The sequence below is a fragment of the Sorex araneus genome, chromosome 7 (assembly GCF_027595985.1).
Source record: "Sorex araneus isolate mSorAra2 chromosome 7, mSorAra2.pri, whole genome shotgun sequence".
NCBI lineage: Eukaryota > Metazoa > Chordata > Mammalia > Eulipotyphla > Soricidae > Sorex > Sorex araneus.
In genome coordinates, this window is record NC_073308.1 from 39,318,089 (window position 1) to 39,340,302 (window position 22,214).

The 22,214-nt window shown below is 58.5% G+C and overlaps 1 protein-coding gene across 1 annotated transcript; it reads left to right on the top strand.

Moving 5' to 3' along the window:
- Nucleotides 1-3,219: 3,219 nt before the first annotated feature.
- On the top strand, nucleotides 3,220-21,208 carry SLC26A9 (solute carrier family 26 member 9). The gene is made up of 20 exons (XM_004610065.2): nucleotides 3,220-3,344; nucleotides 5,573-5,712; nucleotides 5,825-5,935; nucleotides 6,513-6,688; nucleotides 8,140-8,304; nucleotides 8,793-8,945; nucleotides 9,214-9,296; nucleotides 9,890-10,037; nucleotides 10,350-10,463; nucleotides 10,553-10,630; nucleotides 10,960-11,055; nucleotides 13,585-13,691; nucleotides 14,245-14,314; nucleotides 14,434-14,526; nucleotides 14,661-14,774; nucleotides 15,124-15,405; nucleotides 16,252-16,306; nucleotides 17,048-17,193; nucleotides 18,965-19,036; nucleotides 20,074-21,208. The coding sequence occupies exons 1-20, from the start codon at nucleotides 3,220-3,222 to the stop codon at nucleotides 20,119-20,121; spliced, it is 2,376 nt and encodes a 791-aa protein (XP_004610122.1). The 3' UTR covers nucleotides 20,122-21,208.
- The last annotated feature ends 1,006 nt before the right edge of the window (nucleotides 21,209-22,214 follow it).

Here is a 22,214-nt window from a genome sequence, read left to right on the forward strand (position 1 = left end):
GCAGACTGTCTTTCAGTAAAGCCAGGGAGCTTCCCTGCTCTGAAGAAAGAGGAAGGAGCCTGTGGCAGCGGGAAGTCCCCCGGCTCCGCAGGAAGCCTTCCACAGGGGCAGAAGCAGCCCTGAGGCACGAAAGGTTCCCATCCACATGGACTCCTTCCGCCCTGTCCTCCCTCCTGGAGCCCGGGGAGGCTGGAGAAGTTGGAAGGAGACCTGAGGGGCAGAGAGGGTTCTGTGGCCCAGTCACTGGAGGCTCCCAGAGGAGGCCACACGGAGCAAAGAGGAAGGGAGAGGGCAGGAAGGAGGAAGACCCGCTGCAGGTGGATGGGATGGGCAGAAAGGTCTGGAAAAGCTGGAGTCAGGGATTCTCATCAGATGAGGAGGAAGGCAGGAGCCATCAGAGCCCCCGAGGTAACACTCAGCCCAGTGGGTGCAGGAATGACCCACAAAACACGTCTCCCGCAGAGGGGCCAAGATAAAGGACAGGCGCACCAAAATTCGGGGTTCAGGGATGATCCTCCGGGAAACGAGGAAGCAGAAGGGTTCAGAGCAGGGGTGTAGGCTGGGCCGGGAGGGGAAGCGGCTAATGCAATAGTCCAGGTGTGAGATAAGCCCTGCGGAGGTGTGGATGGGAGGCTAGCGTGGGGTTTTCGGGAACCCCGAAAGTGGGGGCTGGAGATGGGGGAACAGCAGGGTGAGAGCACAGCTACACCTGGGGAGGCAGGGACAAAGGCGACCCTGAGGAAATGGGGCTGGAGGGGGCGCTGCAGGGCTCAGAGGAAAGCTGTCCCCTGCCCACACACAGCAACATTGGCAGTGCTCCGGGTGCCACCGCCAGCAGGCACAAAGCCACAGCTTCCCACTTCTGGTCCCGTCCGCCTTGAAAATATTGGCCACTCCATTTGGGGGTCCGAGATAGACTCCCCCAGCCATGCATCTTTCTCTGCACCAGGCTGGCTCTGGCCTCCTGCCCCGGGCCACACTCCCCACTCTTGCACTCTAAGGCCTGCCAGGTAACTCTGGGAAGGCCGGGAGAGCCGGGCGGGGCGGGAGGACAGAGGTATCAGGCCTCACTCGAGGACGAAGGGCTCTGAATGTCTCTCCGAAGAGGAAGGACGCTCCCTCCCTGCTTAATAATAGTAATCATCTCCGTTACCATTGACGGGCCTGGCAGGCGCCACGTCACACACTTGATCTCCTTAATCCTCGCAGCAACTCCCAGACCCGGTCCCTTCCCCACTTACAGATGAAGTAGTCACTTTGAACTTTCAACCCAGGTCATCCCATCTCCAAAAGCTGTTTTCCTGTACCATTCGCCTCTCATTTCTCCACGGTAAAGTCTCACATGCCATCGCTCCTATTCACCTCTGCCCGAGTCTTCTCCAAAACACCAGTGATGGACTCGCTCGACAAGCATTTGTCGAGTCTTTACCAAGCACCAGCCAGGGGCTAGGCACAGGTACCCAAAGGCACTTCATCTTATTAGTATTATAGGTGCAATCTTAACATTAGAAATAATAATAATAATAGGGCTGGAGCAATAGCACAGAGGGTAGGGCATTTGCCTTGCATGTAGCCAGCGCGGGTTCAATTCCCAGCATCCCATATGGTCCCCTGAGCACCGCCAAGGGTGATTTCTGAGTGCAGAGCCAGGAGTAACCCCCGTGCATCACCAGGTGTGACCCAAAAAGGAAAAAATATAATGAAGAAAGAAAGAAAAGAAAAAGAAATAATAATAATAATAACTCTCTTCACATTTTGCATAACCCTTAGCTTCCAATTAGACTCATTTGATTTTCATAACAACCCTCTAAAGTATTGCCCCATTTTTCTGATGAGAAACTGAGGTTCTGGGCCAAGAAGATGGCTTAAAAGTCTGGAACACAGACTTTGTATGTGGAAGCCCTGGATCAGATCCCCAACATTCAGGGGCCCTGAGCACCCACCACTGGGAATGCTCACACACACCCCTCAACCCCAGCCCAGCACCAATGGGAGTGGCATAAAACAAGGAAGGAAAAAGAGACCGAGGTCCAGAGAAGCCTGCTGGCATCTGCCTTACCGGTAAAGGCGAGTTCTGGGTTTCTGGACACTATTACTGTTCGGGCCATCCTCCCACCCTCACATACTGCCGCCCTCCCATTCACCTGGGTTCTCGCGAGAGTTGAGGAACATCCCTAGCCCCTTCCCCTCATCCCGGGGTGGGCAGGGGGGCAGGTTGTGGGGACCGAGGGGGTGTGAGGGCGGGGGTGGGGCATTTCCTCACTTTCAGTCTCATCCCCCACCAAACTGCCACCACGCCTTGCCACTCGGCAGCTCCGGGACACGACGAGTCCTCTCTAAGCTGCCCTCTCCCTCCCCCTTCCTCGAAGGTCCTCCACGTGGGCTTCTGCCAGCTCCGGGGGCAGGCAGGAGTCCAGGGGAGCCAGCTGTGGTCTGGGGGAGAAGGCTCCTGTGGGGAGCTCCTCTGGGCCTCAGGGGCCCTGGCACTCAGCTCTGCCCAGCTCGGCTTCTGGAACGTCAGCACGGTTGCGCAAAGAGCGAGGAGGAGAGACACAGTACACAAGGGTGGGGGAAAGGTTAGGACAGGAAGCCGTGGGAGCGCCGCACCGACCATCCCGATCCCCCAAACACACCACTGTCCCCGGGACGCCTGTGAGTGAAGGCCTGGGTCCCTTGCTGGAGAAGGGGCCTCCAGGGGGGGGTCCCCCGCCACCCCACGCCCTCCTGGCAGGCTCTTTCTGTTTCCTCCTAGCGAACTGACTGAGTAGTAGGAGACTTCCTGCCAGGGAAACTGAGGCCTTGGAGAGGCGGAGTGGCTGGTGGGGGCACCCGGGGCGGGCGTGCGGTGGGTGGGTGGGTCGGATCAACATGCTAATCCTGCCATTGTCCCCTCACCTCCCTTCTGCCTGCTGTTCGGCGGGGGTGATGGTGATGTCACAGGTGTGGAGTGCCAGCCACGTGCTGGGCGCCAAGTAAAACAGCCAGGGCGAGTGCGTGCATCATCATCGGTGCCTGGGAAGGAAGGCCACCGAGAGAAGTGAGTGCGGCCGAGAGACCGGAGCCAGGGCAGGGAGGCACCTCCTGGGTGGGGCGGGAAGTCCAGAATAAAACTCTGCCGCGCGAAGACTCGGGAGAGCAGGCCCAGCTGGCTCTGGGGAGAGAGATGCCCCTCACCCCCCCCCACCACTGCCTCTCCCAGAGCCCGTCAATGCCCCAGACATGAGCCAGCCCAGGCCCCGCTACGTGGTGGACAGAGCCGCATACTCCCTCACCCTCTTCGACGAGGAGTTTGAGAAGAAGGACCGGACGTACCCACTGGGAGAGAAACTTCGTAATGCCTTCAGGTAACATGGCCCCGAGCCAGACCCTCTTCCCTCCCCTCCCCACCCCCCAATCCTGCCCTGCCAGACCAGGGCCCTTCACCAGGTTCCTAGGCCAGGGTTCCGGGAAGTTCTGAGACAGGGCGGTTCCAGAACCCTGATTCTGAGATCCAACCACCTCATGGACCCAAGCGACCCGGGGAGGATGGAGACCACAACAAGTACCATCTCAGCTTTGGGAAGGTTCTAGGAACTGCAGGGTCGTTCAGGGATCTCAAGAAGGGGCTTGCTCCAGGTCCCGACCCCTCTTTATCCAGGGAAGTCCACAGAGACCACCCCCAGGGCTTCTTCCCCCCCTTTCCCGCTCCTGATTCTCCTGGTCCAGAGGATGTTTGAAGCCAGCCCCAAGATGCAGGGGCTCTCCTACCTGGAACCGACCAGGAGGGGATGCCCCCAGCTCCAGGCTTTTTTCCATCCTCCTCTCAGACCCTTGGAACGGAGCAGGAAGGGGCCGCTGGAGGGGATCAAGACACGGGGGAGCCTGAGGCTACAGGGCTTCCCCCTTCACTCAAGCCTGGCTGGAACTGGCTGGCTCTTCCTCACTCCCCAGGGGAAACAGCTGATTCAGTTACATGGATTGAGGTCACTGGCCGTGAAGTGGAGATGCAGGCGGAGCCGGTTTGGGCTGCGGAATCCCACACCTGAGTCTTCACTGAAAGCCTCAGCCCAGCCCTACTTCTCCTGGGAGGCTCCATCGCTGCCCAGTCACCGTCAAGGCTTGGGGTATACCCAGTGGCCAGGCTCTCCGTGTCTTTGGAAGCAGGCGGTCTATGCCCGCCGTTGCACCCCACAGAGTTCAATTTGGGCTATTTCTGTTCTGACATCCTAAGCGATTCTAGTGATAAAAATGCTCAAGTGCTGTGGGGAGCTAACAATCCCCTGAGGCTAACACAGAGAAGTATGTTCTGATGATGCAGAATGAATGAATGAATGAATGAATGTCCTCCCGTTAACTCTTCTCTCCACTTCCTTCGTGAACTCCGGAACTTCCGTGTTAAGTGTTCAGCATCTGTTCCCAGCCCTGCTCTGGGGCTTCAGGATTGCTTTGCTCACATGGGGCAGCCTTGTGAGCTGGGCAGGTACGAGTCCTCAAGTGAATTGTTTTTCTTCCCGGCCAAGCTCTCAACTCCTGAGGCTGGCACTCCCTGCCCCCGACAGACCTAGAGTTCCTGCAGGGCTGGTTCTCTCTGCGTCCAGTGCTTTAAGAGAGGCTTCCGATGCTTCCACATGCCCGGCTCCCCACCCACCATCCCAGAGGCAGGAGAGGGTCCATCTCCCCCAGAGTTAAACAGGGGTCCGGCAGCAACCACAAGTGCTGCCCCACGCTGGTCAGAACAGAAAACCTGGGCACAAAGCACTGTCTGTTGCTTTCTGTCTTGGGTGACATCCAAGGGACCTAATGTCAGGGAAACTATTGTTGAGCAACAGTAAAAAGCAGGAATTGGTGGTGGGCAGGAAGGAGGCCTAATCAGAGCGGGCCAGTGAGTCACCAAAGGGCCCTGAGTATTTGAGTTCCCGTGACAAGGAGAAGAAAAGCAAATGCCCCCCTCCCCTCCCGCCATCAATCCAGCAGCTGTCACCCTTCGGTTTGTAGGGAGCCTTGTTCCTCCTGCTGCCGAGGTCTGTGAAAGGACCTCAAGGTGTTCGACAAACAGGAAAGGGATCGGCTCTCCCCACCCTGCTTTGACCGGCAAACAGCTCCCCCCTACCCCCTTCCCCCAGTGACTTCACGGGGCAAAAGAACGCTCGCACCTGAGTCCTCCCACTCACTGGACTTTCGCCCCCAGCCCCTTCTTCCCAGGCTGCAGCACACATGCAATGTGGGTGTTTGCGAATTTTTGATTCATTTCCATGGACCGGAGCCATAGCACAGCGGGTAGGGGTGTTTGCCTTGCACGCGGCCGACCCGGGTTCGATTCCTCCGCCCCTCTCGGAGAGCTCGGCAAGCTACCGAGAGTATCCCGCCCGCACAGCAGAGCCTGGCAAGCTCCCCGTGGCGTATTCGATATGCCAAACACAGTGACAACAAGTCTCACAATGGAGACGTTGCTGGTGCCCGCTAGAGCAAATCGATGAGCCACGGACGACAGTGCTACAGTGAATGAGTGAATGGAGTGAATGACCCTGGGGACAAGCCACAAGGACAGTCCAGGCTCGCAGCGCTGATGGGAAACCCCGCCCCTCCCCTGCAGATGCTCCTCAGCCAAGATCAAAACCACGGTGCTGGGGCTGCTGCCGGTGCTCTCCTGGCTCCCCAAGTACAAGATCAAAGACTACATCGTCCCTGACCTGCTCGGGGGACTCAGCGGGGGCTCCATCCAGGTCCCACAAGGTGAAGACTTGCCCTCAGCCGGGGCTGCCCCCATGCCTCTCCCCGCCCCCCGCCCTGCTCTGTGCCTCCCGGGGCAGACACACCTGAGCCGTCCGCCCTTTGTCCTTCACAGGCATGGCGTTCGCTCTGCTGGCCAACCTTCCTGCAGTCAACGGCCTCTACTCCTCTTTCTTCCCCCTCCTGACCTACTTCTTCCTGGGGGGTATCCACCAGATGGTGCCAGGTAAGGCCTTTCGCTCGTAGCAGGCAGGATGACCTGGGCCACGGGAAGTGGCCGACGGTTTCAGGGGCTTCCTCCCTCACCGGCCGTCTGTCTCTGTGAGCATCAGACAGGTCCGTGACCTCGGAGAAACTACTGCATGTCTGTGAGCTCAGTCTCGCTGCCTGTTGTGTCTCCCTCTGTGGAACATGGCCCAACCTCTTCTTGGCCCAAGAGAATGTGTCACGTGATGCAGCACTAAGCAGCTGTGAGGGTCGTCACGCCTCCTAGGGACGCCAGCAGACCCAGGGGGCAGGGCACCCTGTGAATGGAGAATGGGGCTCATCACGAGACCTGGCTTCAGGGCCGGGCACTGTATTTCCAAGTTTATTTCCAGAGGCCGGTGGATAATAAACTCCACTGAGGTGAGGGCACCACACAGTGTAGCCCACGGCTAGTGGGAGCAGTAGGTGGTAGGCCGGAGAGGTTGGAAGAGTGAGGGGTCAGTCCCGCAGGGCAACAGGAGCATGCCTGGGCCCCTCTGCTTTCCCTGGGTGTGGAGCAAACCTCTGACTTCTGCTGGCTGGGTGGGGCACCACAGGTACCTTTGCCGTTATCAGCATCCTGGTGGGTAACATCTGTCTGCAGCTGGCCCCAGAGTCGAAATTTCAGTTCTTCAACAATGTCACCAACAAGAGCTACGTGGACACTGCGGCCATGGATGCGGAGCGGCTGCACGTGTCTGCGACGCTGGCGTGCCTGACAGCTATCATTCAGGTGAGAAGCCCACCCCTTCCCAGCCTGCCTCCACTTCCGGGGTTAAAGGTGATTAGAGGCTCTGCCTTCGCTCCTTCCCCACTCCCCAAACCACAGAAAGCCTGGACACTTTCCTGGCAGGACCACAAGAGCCCCGGCCGCTCCGGCACCCCATCCTGGGTTTCTGCCCTCTCTCCCCTTTCCTCCCCTGCTCAGCCTCTGTGCCCAGTCATCAGTCCCCCCCGGACACTTTCCCCGCTATGGCCACCCCAGCTGTACCCAGCAACAGGAGACTCTGAAAGAGGCCGGGAAGGAGCACAGGGACAAAGTGCAAGAGTGGGACACCCCTCGGAGATCACCTTCTGTGACTCGTTTCAGCCACCCTTTCCCCCTGCATCGGGAACTGGGCTAGACACCAGGGTCCAAAATAACTATGAAAGACCCATTTCCCACAATGCTCAGCAGAGAAAGGGACCGTCTCAACAGACACGTTGGTAGGCAGCGAGCTGAGCAGCGGAGGGAGGCTATGCTGATGGCTGTGAGGGTACCACAGGCAGAATCAGGGAGACGCTGTCATCCATCACGGTGGCCAGTCTTCTTTTTTTTTTCTTTTTGGTCACACCTGGCGATGCACAGGGGTTACTCTTGGTTCTGCACTCAGAAATCACCCCTGGCAGTGCTTAGGGGACCCTATGAGATGCTGGGAATTGAACCCGGGTCGGCCGCGTGCAAGGCAAATGCCCTACCCGCTGTGCTATTGCTCCAGCCCATGATGGCCAGTCTTAAAGGAGGAGCAAAAGCTGATCTGGAAGGGCAGGCTGGAGAGAAGGAACAGTCCACAAAACAGAGTGGGGACAGGCCAGGAAATGGCAAGACAAGGAGTGTGGTGTGGCCAGAGGACCAGGGACCTTTTGGGGATAGACCAAAGAAGAATCTGGAAAGGTCTTCAAGGGTCAAAGACGAGGTCTGAGGCCTGTCTCCAAGCAGCTGCTTTGGGTCTCGTTGGGAGTCTCTGAAGATCTACCAGGCTACAGAGATGACAGGTGGGAAGTGGCTGGGAGTCAGGGGACCTCTTGGGACAGCATGTGCTGTCCAGGAAGAGCCCATGAGTGGCTAGACCATGGTGACAATTGTCGAGATAGAGTGGATTTGAGGCCATCTTGCCAGGAGCATTCACGGGGCCTGGTAAGAGACGGGACAATGACTCCGAAGCGTTTGATTGACCCACTGGGTGGTGGTGGAGTCATCTTCAGAGAGAGGAAATTGGGGAAAGACAGGTTTGCTCTCTGTGTGGAGAAACTGAAGCCCAAGAGATGCAGGAGTGAAGGGGCCCGTGCCTATGGGTCACTCGAGGACAAGACAGGTCATGAAGGGCTCCCTTCCCCAGGGTGCCTGCCCTCCTTGTACAGCACAGAACGTGTGGGTGAGCCCGCTGACGCTTTCCCTTCCCTCCACCCCCTCTCTCCTCGCAGATGGGCCTGGGCCTGGTGCAGTTCGGCTTTGTGGCCATCTACCTCTCCGAGTCCTTCATCCGGGGATTTATGACAGCAGCTGGCCTGCAGATCCTGATCTCGGTGCTCAAGTACATCTTCGGGCTGACCGTCCCCTCCTACACAGGCCCAGGGTCCATCGTCCTTGTGAGTCTAGGAAGGACCCCAGCAAATGGGAGGGCTCAAGCAGATACGGGGGCTGTGTGCCGAAAGGGTGAACTCCTTCCTGGGAAATGTTCTCAGACTGGCCCTGCCCAACCCACAGTTCTGGGCGCCACTGTGAAGGGGGCGTCAAACTCACGCCTCTGAGGGCTGGCTGAGCTTCTTAGCGGAACCCTTAATCCCTGCAGGAAATGAAACACTCTCTGTAGCAGCAGTGTTCAACCATTGCACTCCCGCTGACCCGCACGGGCCCCAGGGAGCATGTTGAGAATTCCTACCTGAGCCCAGTCCCTCAGTCCAGCTGAACAGCAAAGCCTCTCTGCCTGAGTTCTAATCTCCCTCCTCCCTAATGAGGAGGAGAAAGGGAAAGAGCATTCCCACCCAGGTTCAGGGCAGGCCCCGCAGGGACGCACGGGGCCCCGGGTGAGACTGCTGGACCCCCAGGGACGGTGAACAAGTCGTTCTCTCTGCAGACCTTCATCGACATCTGCAAAGGCCTCCCGCACACCAACGTGGCCTCACTCATCTTCGCGCTCATCAGCGGCGTGTTCCTGGTGCTGGTGAAGGAACTGAACGCGCGCTTCATGCACAAGATCCGCTTCCCCATCCCCACGGAGATGATCGTGGTAAGACCCTCGCCCAGTGGGGCACGGGCAGGGGCCAGACGGGAGAGGCCACGGGAAAAGGAAGCCAACGCCAGTCAGGGTTCAAGGCATCCCTCCCACGTATCACCCGAGCACCCCACCATGGGCGCCAGTGAAACAGGAAGTCAGGAGAATGGCTTCTCCTTGAGGAGGCAGGGAGGAGGGTTTGGGGTCCCCAGAGGATAGGGACTCCTTGGGGAGACCCTGCTCAGGGCCCCCACTTAAAGCCCATCTGCTTTGGGGTTTGCAGGTGATAGTGGCGACAGCCGTCTCTGGGGGTTGTCATATGCCAAAAAAGTACCACATGCAGGTCGTGGGAGAGATCCAGTCCGGGTGAGTCCCACTGCCAGAGGGCCCCCGCCCCTCCCAGCCTGGGCCTCACCGCCCTTCCTTACCTCCGTCTCTTCTCTTGGTTGTTTGGTTTGGGGGCCACACCTGGCAGTGTTCGGGGCTTACCCCAGGCTCTGCACTCAGGAGGGGTGACTCCTGGTGGGGGCTCGGGGGGACCAAACCCAGGTCAGCTGTGTGCAAGGCAAGTGCCCTACCCACTGTACTATCTCCCTGGCTGCCTAGCCAAGTCTGACCCCCGCTGCTCTCCCTGCCCCCAGACGGAGGGGAACCCTATCAGCCTGCGCTGGCGAGCACAGCGACTCGACTCGGGTGGGGGCTGGGGCGGGAGGGGTGTGTAAGGACAAGCCTGTGCTGCAGGGTGGAGGCGGTTCTGGGGTTGCCTCTGCACAGGGTGGGGGGGGTGGGGGGGAAGGGGTCTGCGCCCAGTGAGCACAGGTCCTGGGCCTGGGAGCGGAGTGCTGAGAGCAAAGGAGGGTGCTGGCCTTGCCCTTTGCAGGGGGTGGGGGGCTCCCACACGGACTGGAGCCGACCTCTGTGTCCCCTCACCCGGGCCCTGCCTGCCCTGACTCCCGCAGCTTTCCCACCCCAGTGTGGCCCGTGGTCCAGCAGTGGAAGGACATGATTGGCACCGCCTTCTCGTTGGCCATCGTGGGCTACGTCATCAACCTGGCCGTGGGTCGCACCCTGGCCAACAAGCATGGCTACGACGTAGACTCAAACCAGGTGGGCAGGGGTGAGCTGCAGGGGGTCCTCCCAGGGGGCCTTGGGGCAGAGGAGAGGCCAGTTGCCAGCCCGTGGTGAGGGGAGATGGGGTCCTCCTGAGAGGCTCTTCCAGATTGGGGCTGGGGGGAGCTTCATAGCAGTGGGGTCACTCTCACGTCCTCGGCCCAACTAAGAGGCAGCTTCTCCGCCTCCCTGTTCCCGTGAGTGCCCCGTGCGGCCAAGCCCGACCCTCTCCCAAGCCTGCCTGTCCCCACCTCTGCCTGTCCTTGTCTGTCCCCACCTATCCCCACCTGTCCCCGTCTGTCCCCACAGGAGATGATCGCCCTGGGCTGCAGCAACTTCTTCGGCTCCTTCTTTAAAATCCACGTGATCTGCTGTGCCCTGTCGGTCACTCTGGCTGTGGACGGGGCAGGAGGGAAATCACAGGTGAGCCCCCCACACACACACACCCGCCCCCACACTGCTCGGGCCCACAGCCCAGCGCTGCATGCTCTCTGACCCCCTCTTCTGAATAGGTGGCCAGCCTGTGCGTGTCCCTGGTGGTGATGGTCACCATGCTGGTGCTAGGGTCCTACCTCTCCCCTCTCCCCAAGGTAAGACAAACCCGCCGAGACCCCGCTGCTGACCCACTCGCTCAGTGCCTCCCCACTGCAGGGAAGGGCAGCTGGGTTGAGAGGGGGAGGGGCCGGCTGACCCTCTAACCCATTCTCCACTCAGGGCCCCGGGTCGGGGCAGGGTGGGGGGGTGGTTCCTAGAGAGGGGAAAGACCGAAGGAGGCAGCACAGGCCTCACCTCAAACCCTGCACTCCCAACTTATGCTGATAGCAGCGCTGTGGGCTCTGAGGGCCGCCGTGTCCCGGAACCCAGGATCCCCGTAAGGAAGGGGCAGGGGTGTGACTCGAGCCGTGCTCTGCTCCCCCAGTCCGTGCTAGGAGCACTCATCGCCGTCAACCTCAAGAACTCCCTCAAACAACTGGCCGACCCCTTCTACCTGTGGAGGAGGAGCAAGCTGGACTGTGTAGGTACCGGGGCCCCCCTGAGCTCCCTCCTCTAGCCCTGCACCCCCCCAAACTGGCCGCTCCCTCATAAGCATAACTGAGTGGTAAGTCCCAGGTTTTGAGGTGACACACCCTGTTCTTGGGTGTGAGTGAACTCAACTGTTCCTTGACTCTTTGGCCGAAAGCAAGTCCCTGAACCTCTCAGGTCCTCAGCTGCCTCACCCGTGAAATGGGCATTGTATACCACTTAGCCCCCTGGGGTTGCTTAGGAGGCTGAAATGAAGAAACACATGTATTTAAAGAAGCAGCGTGTCGTCATCTGAATTGTGTCTTGTGCCCCCAGAGTCTTAGCTATGCATAGAGTTAGGGTTTCTAGTTTGTTTGCTATGGGTATTTGAGCCACATACGGCAGGGTGACTCCTGTCTCTGAGCTCGGGGCCCACTCCTGCCGGGGCTCAGGGGACCACACAGGGTGCCGGGGGTTGAGCCTAGGTTGGTGGTACATGAGGCAGATGCTCAATGTATCTGATCTCTCCAGCTATGATTTGTAGGGTTTTTTTTTATTTTTTTAAGTTTGGGGCCCATACCCAGAGATGCTCAGAGATCAGTCCTGGCTCTGTGCTCAGGGACCACTCATGGTAGAGCTGAAGGGGATCAGCTGGGGATCGAACCCAAGTTACATTCATGCAATGCAAGTGCCCTCCCCACTGTGCTATTGCTCTGGCCCCTATAGTTTTGGTGTTTTGTTTTGTTTTGTTTTGTTTTTTTAAGCAAAAGGAGGGCTGGGAGATGACTCAAAGGACTGGAACACATGCTTTGTTTGCAGGAGTCCTGTGCTTGACCCTGGCACAACATGGCCTCTGAGCTCTGCTGGGAGTGGCCCCCAGGGCCCCGAGTACCACCAGGGTGTGCCATTCCCCCCCCCCCCAAAGAAATCTGTGGCCAGAGAAATAGCTCAAAGGTCTGGCTACATACTTGGCATGTGGGAGGCCCCGGTTCCGTCCCCAACTCAGGCACCACAGGGCTCCCTGAGTGCCACAGGAGTCAGCCCTGAGCACAGACCTGGGAGTAGTCCTCAAGCAGATTGGGGTGTGGTCCCCAAACCGAACCAAAGACTAGAGCATAAAGCCAGCAAACTGGGATCCTGAGCGAGTCACCAGGCTTCAGGAGCCCGGGGTCCTCCTCTGAGACGGGGTGACAGTCGCGATGTCACACAGTCAGCGTGGGGAGGGCACCAGGACAGAAGAGCCGCTGCCTCCACTTACACACCTGCTCCCACCGACACCCGCCACACGCCCCCTGTGATCTGTGACAGGGGGGTGCCCTTCATTTGAATGACGACATCAGGACTCCGAGAGGCAGTTAGCAAAGTCTCAGAGGCAGGAGGTAGGCAAGTCAGGACTGGGGTCCGGAGCCTCTGACCCCAGGCCCCCCGGCTGCTGACTCCAGGACAGGAAGTGCCTGTGCACTGTCCTCTGCAGGAAGCCGAAAGCCGGAGAAATGAGGGCCCCTCTGGGGTGAGAGATCAGGGTAGGGAGCAGGAAGACGACCCCCCTCCCAACCTCAGGCTCAGCTCTTCACGCCTCTGCCCCAGCTGTCCACAGACTGTGCGGGTGCAACTGACCCTCACCATTCTCCGTAAGCACCCACAGACTCAGTGGTCCTGGAGGAATATGGGGGTACATGGGGGGGAAACTAATAAACTGCATCCAGTATTGCCCCCAATTCACACAATCAAGCCAGGGAGTGTCCTCAGTTGCAGGCTATGCAGCCACTGTTAGAGGGAGAGGGTCTCTCCCAGTCTCTCCCCAGGCTAGAACCCTCCATCCCTCCCTCTGTCTCTTTCTCCCTTTCTCCCTCCCTCCCTTCCTGTCTCCTCCCTCCATCCCTCCCTTCTTCCCTCCTTCTCTCCTTTTCTCCCTCCCCCTCCCTTCCTTCCTCCTCCCTCCATCCCTCTCTCCCTCTCTTCCTTCCTTCTTTCCTTCCTTCCTTTCTTCCTGTTTTCCTTCCTCCCTCCCTTCCTTCCTCCTTCCTCTTTCCTCCGTCCCTTCCTCCCTCCCTCCCTCCCTCCCTTCCTTCCTTCTTCCTTCCTTCCTTCCTTCCTTCCTTCCTTCCTTCCTTCCTTCCTTCTTTCCTTCCTTCCTTCCTTCCTTCCTTCCTTCTTTCCTTCCTTCTTTCTTTCCTTCCTCCTTCCTTAAGCAGTGTTATTCCCTCAGGATTAAGCAACTAGTATCACTTAGAGAGCAAATAAAGGAACTTGAAACCCAGGCACACCTGATCTGAGACTTGTGCCCTTCCAAGCCAACCTGTCTTCTGTGACCGCTAGGGTTGCCAATTGACTCAGAAAAGTCCGAGGAAACCCACCAGAAGAAAGTTCATGGAAATGAAGTGTAACCATAGCACAAAAACATAAAACAGCACCGACATGCATGAAAAGGGAAGGGTGTGTCTGAGGTTCTCCTAGCAGAGAATGGCCTGCGCTAATCCAGGAAGGCTTTCTGAAAGAGGCAGCTTCCCCCAGGCCGACTCTGACATCCCTCTCCGCACAGTGTGTCTGGATGGTGAGCTTCCTCTCCTCCTTCTTCCTGAGTCTGCCGTACGGTGTGGCTGTGGGCGTCGCCTTCTCCGTGCTGGTTGTGGTCTTCCAGACCCAGTTGTGAGTAACGGCCCGTCCCTGCAAGCCACAGAGGGGGCCCTGGGGCAAGCCTGCTGAGAGCTCCCGGCCAAGTCCTGGTCCATCGTGCCCTGCCACCTTCTGGAGGTGCCACCAGGCTTGAGGAGCAGCTGGCCGGTCCAGGACTGACTCTACCTTTTGGTATTAGCGGGAGGAAAGTTGGGGCAAAGTAGGTGGGTGAGACGCCGCTTCCTTCCAAAGGCTCTTCCAGACCCTTGGACAGATGCTGTGAACGTCCTAAAGAACAAATCAGCATCCATACCAAATGCACGGAGACAGGGGCAGGGCAGGGCAGGGCGGGCAGGCAAGCTGCTGAATGTCAGGGAAGTCCTGTCACCCTGAGAATTTAACATCAGCGGGTGGTGATTTGGGGGCCACTGCAGCCTTTCACCTTGCACCGTTCCCCGCCTCTGGCCTGGCTGTGAGCAAAGTCGTCCTGCGAGTTTGGCGCAAACATGAGCACCAAGCAGGCGTCTCCACCCACCCCCCGGCCCTCACCCGCTCTCTCTTGCTTTTCTCCTTCTTCTTCACCCAGTCGAAATGGCTATGCTCTGGCCCAGGTCCTGGATACGGACATTTATGTGAACCCCAAAACCTACAATAGGGTGAGTCCCCAAGCCGTGAAGGCCCCCTTTGCCTTGCTGCACCCCAAGGAGAGGGTTTCTAAACCTAAGAACCTTCAATATAAATCATTTGCTAACTGAGCTCAGTATCTCTGTCACAGGTCCAGGAAATAGAAGGGATTAAAATTGTCACTTACTGCTCCCCTCTCTACTTTGCCAACTCAGAGATCTTCAGGCAAAAGGTCATTGCCAAGGTATGACTCGAGGCACCTGGGCCCACAGGGGCTGGGAGCAGTGGGAGGTGATGGAAGGCCGGGGGTGGGGGGGGGGGGGGGGGGCAGGGAGCCGAGAGGTTGGGTGGAGACCCCTGCCGCCTCCTTCCCTGCAGACCGGGCTGGACCCCCAGAAGGTTTTGCTGGCCAAGCAGAAGTACCTGAAGAAGCAGGAGAAGGGCAGAGCGATGCCCTCGCAGCGGAGAAAGTCTCTGTTCATGAAAACCAAGGTGAGTTGGGCTCGGAACAGCCTCCGTGGGGCCTCGTGGCAACACCAGAGTCCCCATGTTCACTGGTGGGTGAGCACCAAGTATGCTCCTCTGGGCCAGGCTGCCAGCTCCCAGCCCACCCTAGAGCTCCACGGCCCCCGTATCTGGGCTAAAACGGTCTCTGACCTAGCACCGTGCATTTCCTGGGGTGCCCAGCTCACCTGGGCGTCCCGGGGGGCAGCGCAGGCGGACACACAGAAAGGAGCCCAGTTGTTTCCAAAGGGGCACCCTGCCCCCACCCTGCGCAGAGGGCTGGGCCTTCTGGAGGACGGCAGAGACCCGCTCAGACCCCCTCCCTGCCCCGCCCCAGACGGTGTCTCTGCAGGAGCTGCAGCAGGACTTCGAAAACGCTGCCCCCACAGACCCCAACAACAACCAGACCCCTGCCAACGGCACCAGCGTGTCCTACATCACCCTCAGCCCCGACAGCTCCCCGGCTGCCCGCTGCGAGGCCCCGGCCCCTGCGGAGACCCCGACGGAGCCCACAGACCTGCTGGCCAGCGTCCCGCCCTTCGTCACCTTCCACACCCTCATCCTCGACCTGAGCGGGGTCAGCTTTGTGGACCTGATGGGCATCAAGGCCCTGGCCAAGGTGAGGCCCCCGGGCAGGGGGTGCAGGCCCACCTCCCCCTCAGCCACACCCCTGCCTTCCGTCACACCTTTCCCCGGGACCCCCGGGCGGACAAGCTAAAGGAGCCATTTGCCGTGGAGGCGAAAGTCACCTAGGGACCCCCCTGTCCCTGGGGAACGGATGGCATCCGCGAGCAGGCACAGACAGCCCGGAATTCAGGGCACCGGAATGGACTTGTTCCGTCCAGCCGCCTTCTCTGGCGGAGGCCCCACACTTCCTGTCAGGCTCCACCGCCCGCCCCATGGCCTCTGAGTGGAGCCCTCCCCACTCACCCAGACCTGCCGGCCTCAGCCTCCCCAGAAAAGGGAAAGAAATCATCTCAGGACCCCCCTTCCCGGCTTCCGGCTCCGGGACGGCCAGCCGCGGGAAGCTTGACTACGTGTGTCCACCACAGAGCTTTTCAGCCGGGGACACCAAGGCTGCACGGGAGGCTCCTTTCTCAGCCAGGGGCGCCACCTGTGCCCTCGACTGGACTGTATGCAGAGGGCTCAGCCGAGGCCCTCACTTCTAGGCCGCAGGCCGCAGCGCCAGGAGGAAGGAGGGGTGTGGGTGGGGGAGCTGCTGAGGAGAGCGCCCCGAGAAGGGCGGTGGGGACTCGAGTGCCCTCCCTGTTGGCAAGGACCCACTTCCGCGCCTCGCAGCGGCGCCGGCACTCCAGGCAGAAGGGGTGGCTTTGCTGCTATTTTTGTCTCCGGCTTCTCAGGCTGGCTTGTTTGTTGACTTCCCCTCCTCTGAAGTGTTGCTTTGTGGATCACTCTGAGACCAACTCAGAACATTCCTTTCCCTTTGTCTCCCCAACACTTGTAGCTGAGCTCCACTTATGGGAAGATTGGGGTGAAGGTCTTCTTGGTGAACATTCACGGTAAGACGAAGAGGATGCTGGAAGGTTGGCATAAGGGGGGGGGCGGGGACAAGGGGACGGGGGGGGGGCGGGACACTGAATAGTAAGGGGTGGCGAGGAGAGCACCCCCAAACTACTGCCTGCTCCTAAGAGCTCTGGACAGTCTCAGGAGACAGGGGCCAGATTGCGCTACCCCCGGGGGCTCCGTAACAGACGGGGCGACACAGACTTCAGAAAGAACCTCTCGAACTGGGCTACTCCAGGTCTGAACCATGAGTCTCACCGACCTAGTGCACACAACCCGAGTACCCAGGAAACACACACACACACTCTTATACAGACTCCCTCGCACCCGCACCCACACACACAGCCGCACAGACCCGCAGTCACGTGCACGCCAGGGAGAGGGAGCCTGCCCTTCCCGAGGGCCTGAGGCCCCGCTCCAGAGAATCTGCAAGGACAACGATGTGACTGCACGCACGCCAGAGTTAGAATCTGTGGGTCCCTCCCACTGTCACCCCTCAGGAAATCGTGCCCAGGAGGGGAGCAGGTCGGAGGGTGAAGGGCAGGCTGGAAAACAACAGGCGGATGGGCAGGCGGAGGGTTGAGCAGGCCGCGGTGACCTCAGACCTGAGTCAGCCTTTCCCGCGCCCCTTGCGCCTCTGGCCACCCTCGGGTCCACAGTGCCCTCTGCTGTTTGGGCCTGGCATGACAGACAGGCCCTTGGCAGCCAACACTCTAAGGTGCCCTCCCGGCTTCCAGCCCAGGTGTACAAGGATATCAGCCACGGAGGCGTCTTTGAGGACGGGTGCCTGGAGCACAAGCACGTCTTCCCCAGCATCCACGATGCGGTTCTCTTCGCCCAGGCGAACCCCAGAGGAGCGGTCCAGAGGCCAGGCTTCCCCGAGGTAAGCGCCCGGCGCTGGTGACCCAAGGCCAGGCCCAGAGGCAGCCAGGCAAGAATGGCGGTGGGGGGTGGGCGCTTTTAGAAAGTAGCAGAAGATGGGGCGCCAAGGCCAAGCCTGTCTCTTGCCTGGAGCTGTCCTTTGAGTGTCCCTAAAAGCACATGAAACTACCTCAAAGTGGTTTTCTCTTGCTTTGGCTATAAGAGTATTGGTTTGTCAACTACATATGATAATCATATCTTTATATCACTTGAAAGTGCATTTTGTTTTGTTCTGGGGGTTGTTTGTGGGGTCTTGGTTTTTGGTGGTTTGGGGTTTGTTTGGGTGTTTTTTCCCCCTCTGTGGAAAACACACCTGGTGGCGCTTAGGACTTAGTCCTGGTTCTGCACTCAGGGATCAGCCCTGATGGGTCTGGACTGATCATATGGGGTGCTGGGGATCAAATCCAGGTCAGAAGCATGACAGGCCTTAACCCACTATACTCTCTCCAGGTCCCAAGTGGGTTGGGGTGGGGGCAGGAGAGAGTTAAACTTTGTTGTTTTGGTTTATTGGGGTGGGGCCATATGCAGCGTTGTTCAAGAGCTACTCCTGGCTCTGTGCTCAGGGGTCTCTATGGCAGTGCTCGGGACATATGCCAAGTATCCCGATATGAAAAGCCCCTTAAACTATCATGCCAGCCCCTTACAAACCTCTGCTAAAATCAATTTCCAGATCACACAGACACTCGGGTCAGATTAGGTTACGCCCTGGGCTTGCCCACCCCTCCCCCTCCTTCAGGCTGAGCTCAGAGCTCATAGGCTGGGACTGGGTAAAGAGACGGATCCTAACACGGTCTCAAATTTGTGGCATACAATTGACTAGCTCAGTAAGTGGTGGTGAGCTACATAACCCTAGAAAAACTCCACACACACACACACACACACACACACACACACACACACACACACACACACACACACACCCGGGGTTCCTGCCCAGGTTATCCCAGAGTTCCGGTTCAGCCCCTGCCCTTGGTCGCCTGAGCCCTCCATGCCCCAGGCCTTATCGCTGGGTGGGGGGCATGGGGGTCATCATCGAGGTTCTTCTGGCTCTAGAGCAACCAACCATTTGAGACAGGATGGGGTGAAGCTCTATGTTCTCGGACGACAGCTGCCCTGGGGAGCTCAGGCCCTGGCACCTGTCTGCACCCCCCAAGGGAGCTGGAGAGGCTCTGAAGACTTTCTGGCTTCATAAACTCTCCACAGAGATGCCAGAAGAGTCCTTGTCATTTGCACAAAAAAAATCCAGTTATTGATGTATTTTAAGTGATATACATGATAGTGGTCACTGTCATCCCGTTGCTCATCGATTTGTTCGAGCGGGCACCAGTAACATCTCTCATTGAGAGACTTATTGTTACTGTTTTGACATCATATAGTGTGCCTTTTACATCACAGAATATACTCATAGGTGTCAGCCACAGGCTTCTCTCGAGAGCATAGCCACTGGGAGGGTCCTGCTGGCGCAGAAACAGAGCCCTAGAGAAGGACAGCAGCTGCCCCTGGTCAGGCAGCTAGCCAGTGATTCTCGCACGCTAGGAAACACCGCCCACCCCCAAAATGCCCACAAAGGAGGGCAGGCACTGAGGTGTGTCTGGCCAGAGCAAGGGGAGGACTCAGGATGCTGGAGAGGCAGGGGAGGAGGGAGGGGAGAAGCAGCCACACTTCCGAACCACCTGGCACTGCCAGAGCCGCCACCACCCGCTCGTCCTCAGCCTGCACTGTCTCCCTCCCAGGCTCCAGCGGACCCTGAGCTCTCCTTGTATGACTCCGAAGACCAGAGTCCTGCCTACTGGGACCTAGAGCAGGTAAGCCCCGGGGTGAGGAGGGGAGGGAAGCAGCCCCCAAGTCCCAGGGGCTGGTGCGGGGCTCTCTCACCTCTAAGCCAGAGCAGTAACCTTGAAGGCAACGGCATCTTTCTTTTAATAGCAGAGCTTAATTCTTCTCAGCCCCTGAATGGCATCATGGGGGAAGGGAAAGACGCTGGACCACGTCCTAGAGAACTGACAGCTATTCTTAACTCTCACACATCCCACATGATCCTGGGCAAGCCACGTAACACCACGGGGCTCCAGTTCTTATCGCTGTAACTTAAGGAACACAGGGGTACCACCTGCCCCTCTGCCGTGTGAGCAGCAAAGGAGTCCCCTGTTTCTCCCACTGACTCAGCAGGAATTTATGTGATGACTCTGAGCGCCCTGCCCCGGTGCCAGGCAGCCGAGTGTCTGTGTATACACACACACAACATACCAGTGCCCGCGAAACTACAATCAGAAGGGTCAGGTGAATTCTAGGGGTGCATGCTCTATGGGTCCCGGCCTGGGAGCGAAGAGCTGTGCAGAGGGAAGACTTTCTCCGCTCTGGATCCTGAACCCTGGGGCAGGGTTTGGCCTGATGCCCCCAAACTCAGAGTGGCCTGCCAGAATTGCCATAACTAGATAAGCCACACAGTTAGGCTGAGAGAAATGCTGTGTTGGGCTGAGGAATCTCCTCCCAAACGGTGCCGTTCCTTTTGGTTTTGTACCCCATGGGCCCTCTGAAGCCAGCCCTGAGAGTGCAGGAAATAAGCCGGTGCTGTGAAGAGTTCGCAGGCCAGGACCCCAGGGGGCTAGAGAGGCTCGTCTTGGGGAGAGAAGGACAACAAAGACCTGCACACACTAGCGGGGTCCTCAAGCCAGTTTCCAGGCACCTCCTCCAAATGCCTCTGGAAGCTTCTCTCAGGCTGGCCTTGCCCCTGCTCTGTCTCACACATACCCACTCGTGATGCCCCTTTCGGCCGAGCCCCCAGACCCTCGGGCTCTGGCACTGACATGCCTGACATGCTCCTTCTCTCCCCTTCCCCCAGGACATGTTTGGGAGCATGTTTCATGCAGAGACCCTGACCGCCCTGTGAGGACCCAGCCGGGCCCCGTGTCACCCCCAGAGCACCGGCCACCTTGAACTTCCAGAAAGGAGGAGCCTGGACCTGCATGGAGAGGACACAGCCCCCAGGACTCCTCTCTCTGTCTTCTCTGAGGCCCTCCTCCCCGCTGCCCACATTTCTGGAGTCAGCGCATCTGCCCTGGACCTACCTACTGGCCCTCCTGCCTCGCTCAGTGACCCCAGCCGTGAAGGACCAGGGAAAGGAGGGTGCGGCTGCCCTGGGTGAGCCTCTGTGTTGCAGGACCCAGGGAGCACCTTGCCTCAACTCTCCTTGATAGCTGAGCATCCAGGAACCTCTGCCTTAGTGACTAGACCCTCCCCCCCACACACCCCTCCTTCCTCCATATCTCAAAGGCGCTGGGATCCCTTTGCTATTCATCACCTCAAATTCTGGCCTGTGGAGTGGAACACCCTCAAGGCCGAAAGCGCTACCTCCCCCTGGCAGCCACCCCCTCCTCTGACATCACCCTGGCTGGCTGCTCCCTCTTGTTTTCACCGGGTAGAAACCCCAAAGGGACTGGGTAGTAGCAGACAGAACCCTGGGGCAGCAAAGCACCCGTTACTAGTTATCCTGCACAAAAGCGTTGGCAATCCCTCCTGTATGGGAGACTTGGAGGGGAGGGGTGCTAGTGCCAACCAAGAGTAAACTGGCAGGGCCTGGGTTTGGCCTGATGCCCCCAAACTCAGAGCCTCTCCAGAAAATGCCTCCCCTCCTTGAAGATCTGCTTTGTTCTTCCTCCCTTGCAAAAGGATTTTAACTATCCCAGATCAGTTTAAATCCTTCACTGGGCACATGGGGGGTGGGGAGTTCCCCCGCCAAGCCAGGTGCACCCCACTGTGGGCACAGCTGCACCCCGTGTGGGCACAGATCCTGGGGAAGTCCCAACAGGGCTTCCCTAATCAACTCAGGACCCGAGGCCAGTGTCTAGGACAGGTGCGCGTAGGGGTCAGTTTTCCATGTACATAAGGGTATAACTACAGAAGTCCCACTTTGTTTTGGTGGGGCGGGGAAGGGGGGTTATTTGTCTGTTTGTCTGTTTGTTTAGTTTTGGGGCCACGCCTGGCAATGATCAGGGGTTATTTCTGGCTCTGCACTCAGGGATCATACCTGATGGTGCTGAAGGGACCATATGGGATGCCAGGGATTGAACCCGGGTTGGCCATGTGCAACAAAAAGCGCCCTACCCACTATACTATCTCTCCAGCCCAAGGAACCCCACTTCTGACTTCAAAATTAATGGGTTCCCAGGGCAAGGATTCTGGAAATTTTCTGTGGAAATGCACGTAAACCTTCTAGCCTGTCTCCGCTGCTTCCCCCACGTGTTGAACCCTGCCCAACAGGTTGGGCTGGCCCAGCCTGGGAAACGTCCCCATCTCCCCACTTCAGCCTGACCTGCACTGCATGTCTGTGTGCAGCTCAGCCGGTCAGCTAGCAAGTCTTCTTAGAGTTAAAGGACGGGGAGCTGGCAACGAGCCTGCAGATTCTTGGCCACGAGCGTTGCTTCTCTGGGAATTCATCTGACTGCCAGGGGAAGGCAGAAGACAATGTTATCTGGATCCACTGTGCCCAGCACCCCCAAGTGCCAAATTCCAGGAGGACAGGAACCCTAACCAATGACAAATCACCGTCCCCTGCTCCACCTCCTTCAAAGTCCAGCTCAGACCCAGGAGGTAGGGAAGGTCACGGAGCTTGAGGACAGCCCAAGTGAGAAATTCCCTTTGAACCAAGTGTCTAGACCCCTGAAGACCTAGTGATGTGACTGTTCATCTCTACAGAGCCTCACCTCAAGGGCATTGCCCCGTGCAGTGGCCTGGCACTGGGGCTCCAGGAGGGTTAGCCAAGGGTTGAAGTGCACCAGGAGCCCGAGGGAGCGTGTGGGGCAGAGGGAGACACTGACGAGAATGTACTGTTGAAAGACCTTGGGAAGAATACAGATCACACAGAGTCTCTCTGGACACGGATGGGGCAGGAAATAATCCAGAATTTCAAAACTTTTGAATGTTCTTCATGACACTAACCTGTGATGATGTGGTTCCCGGGGAAGACCGGGCTTCTTGAGATAC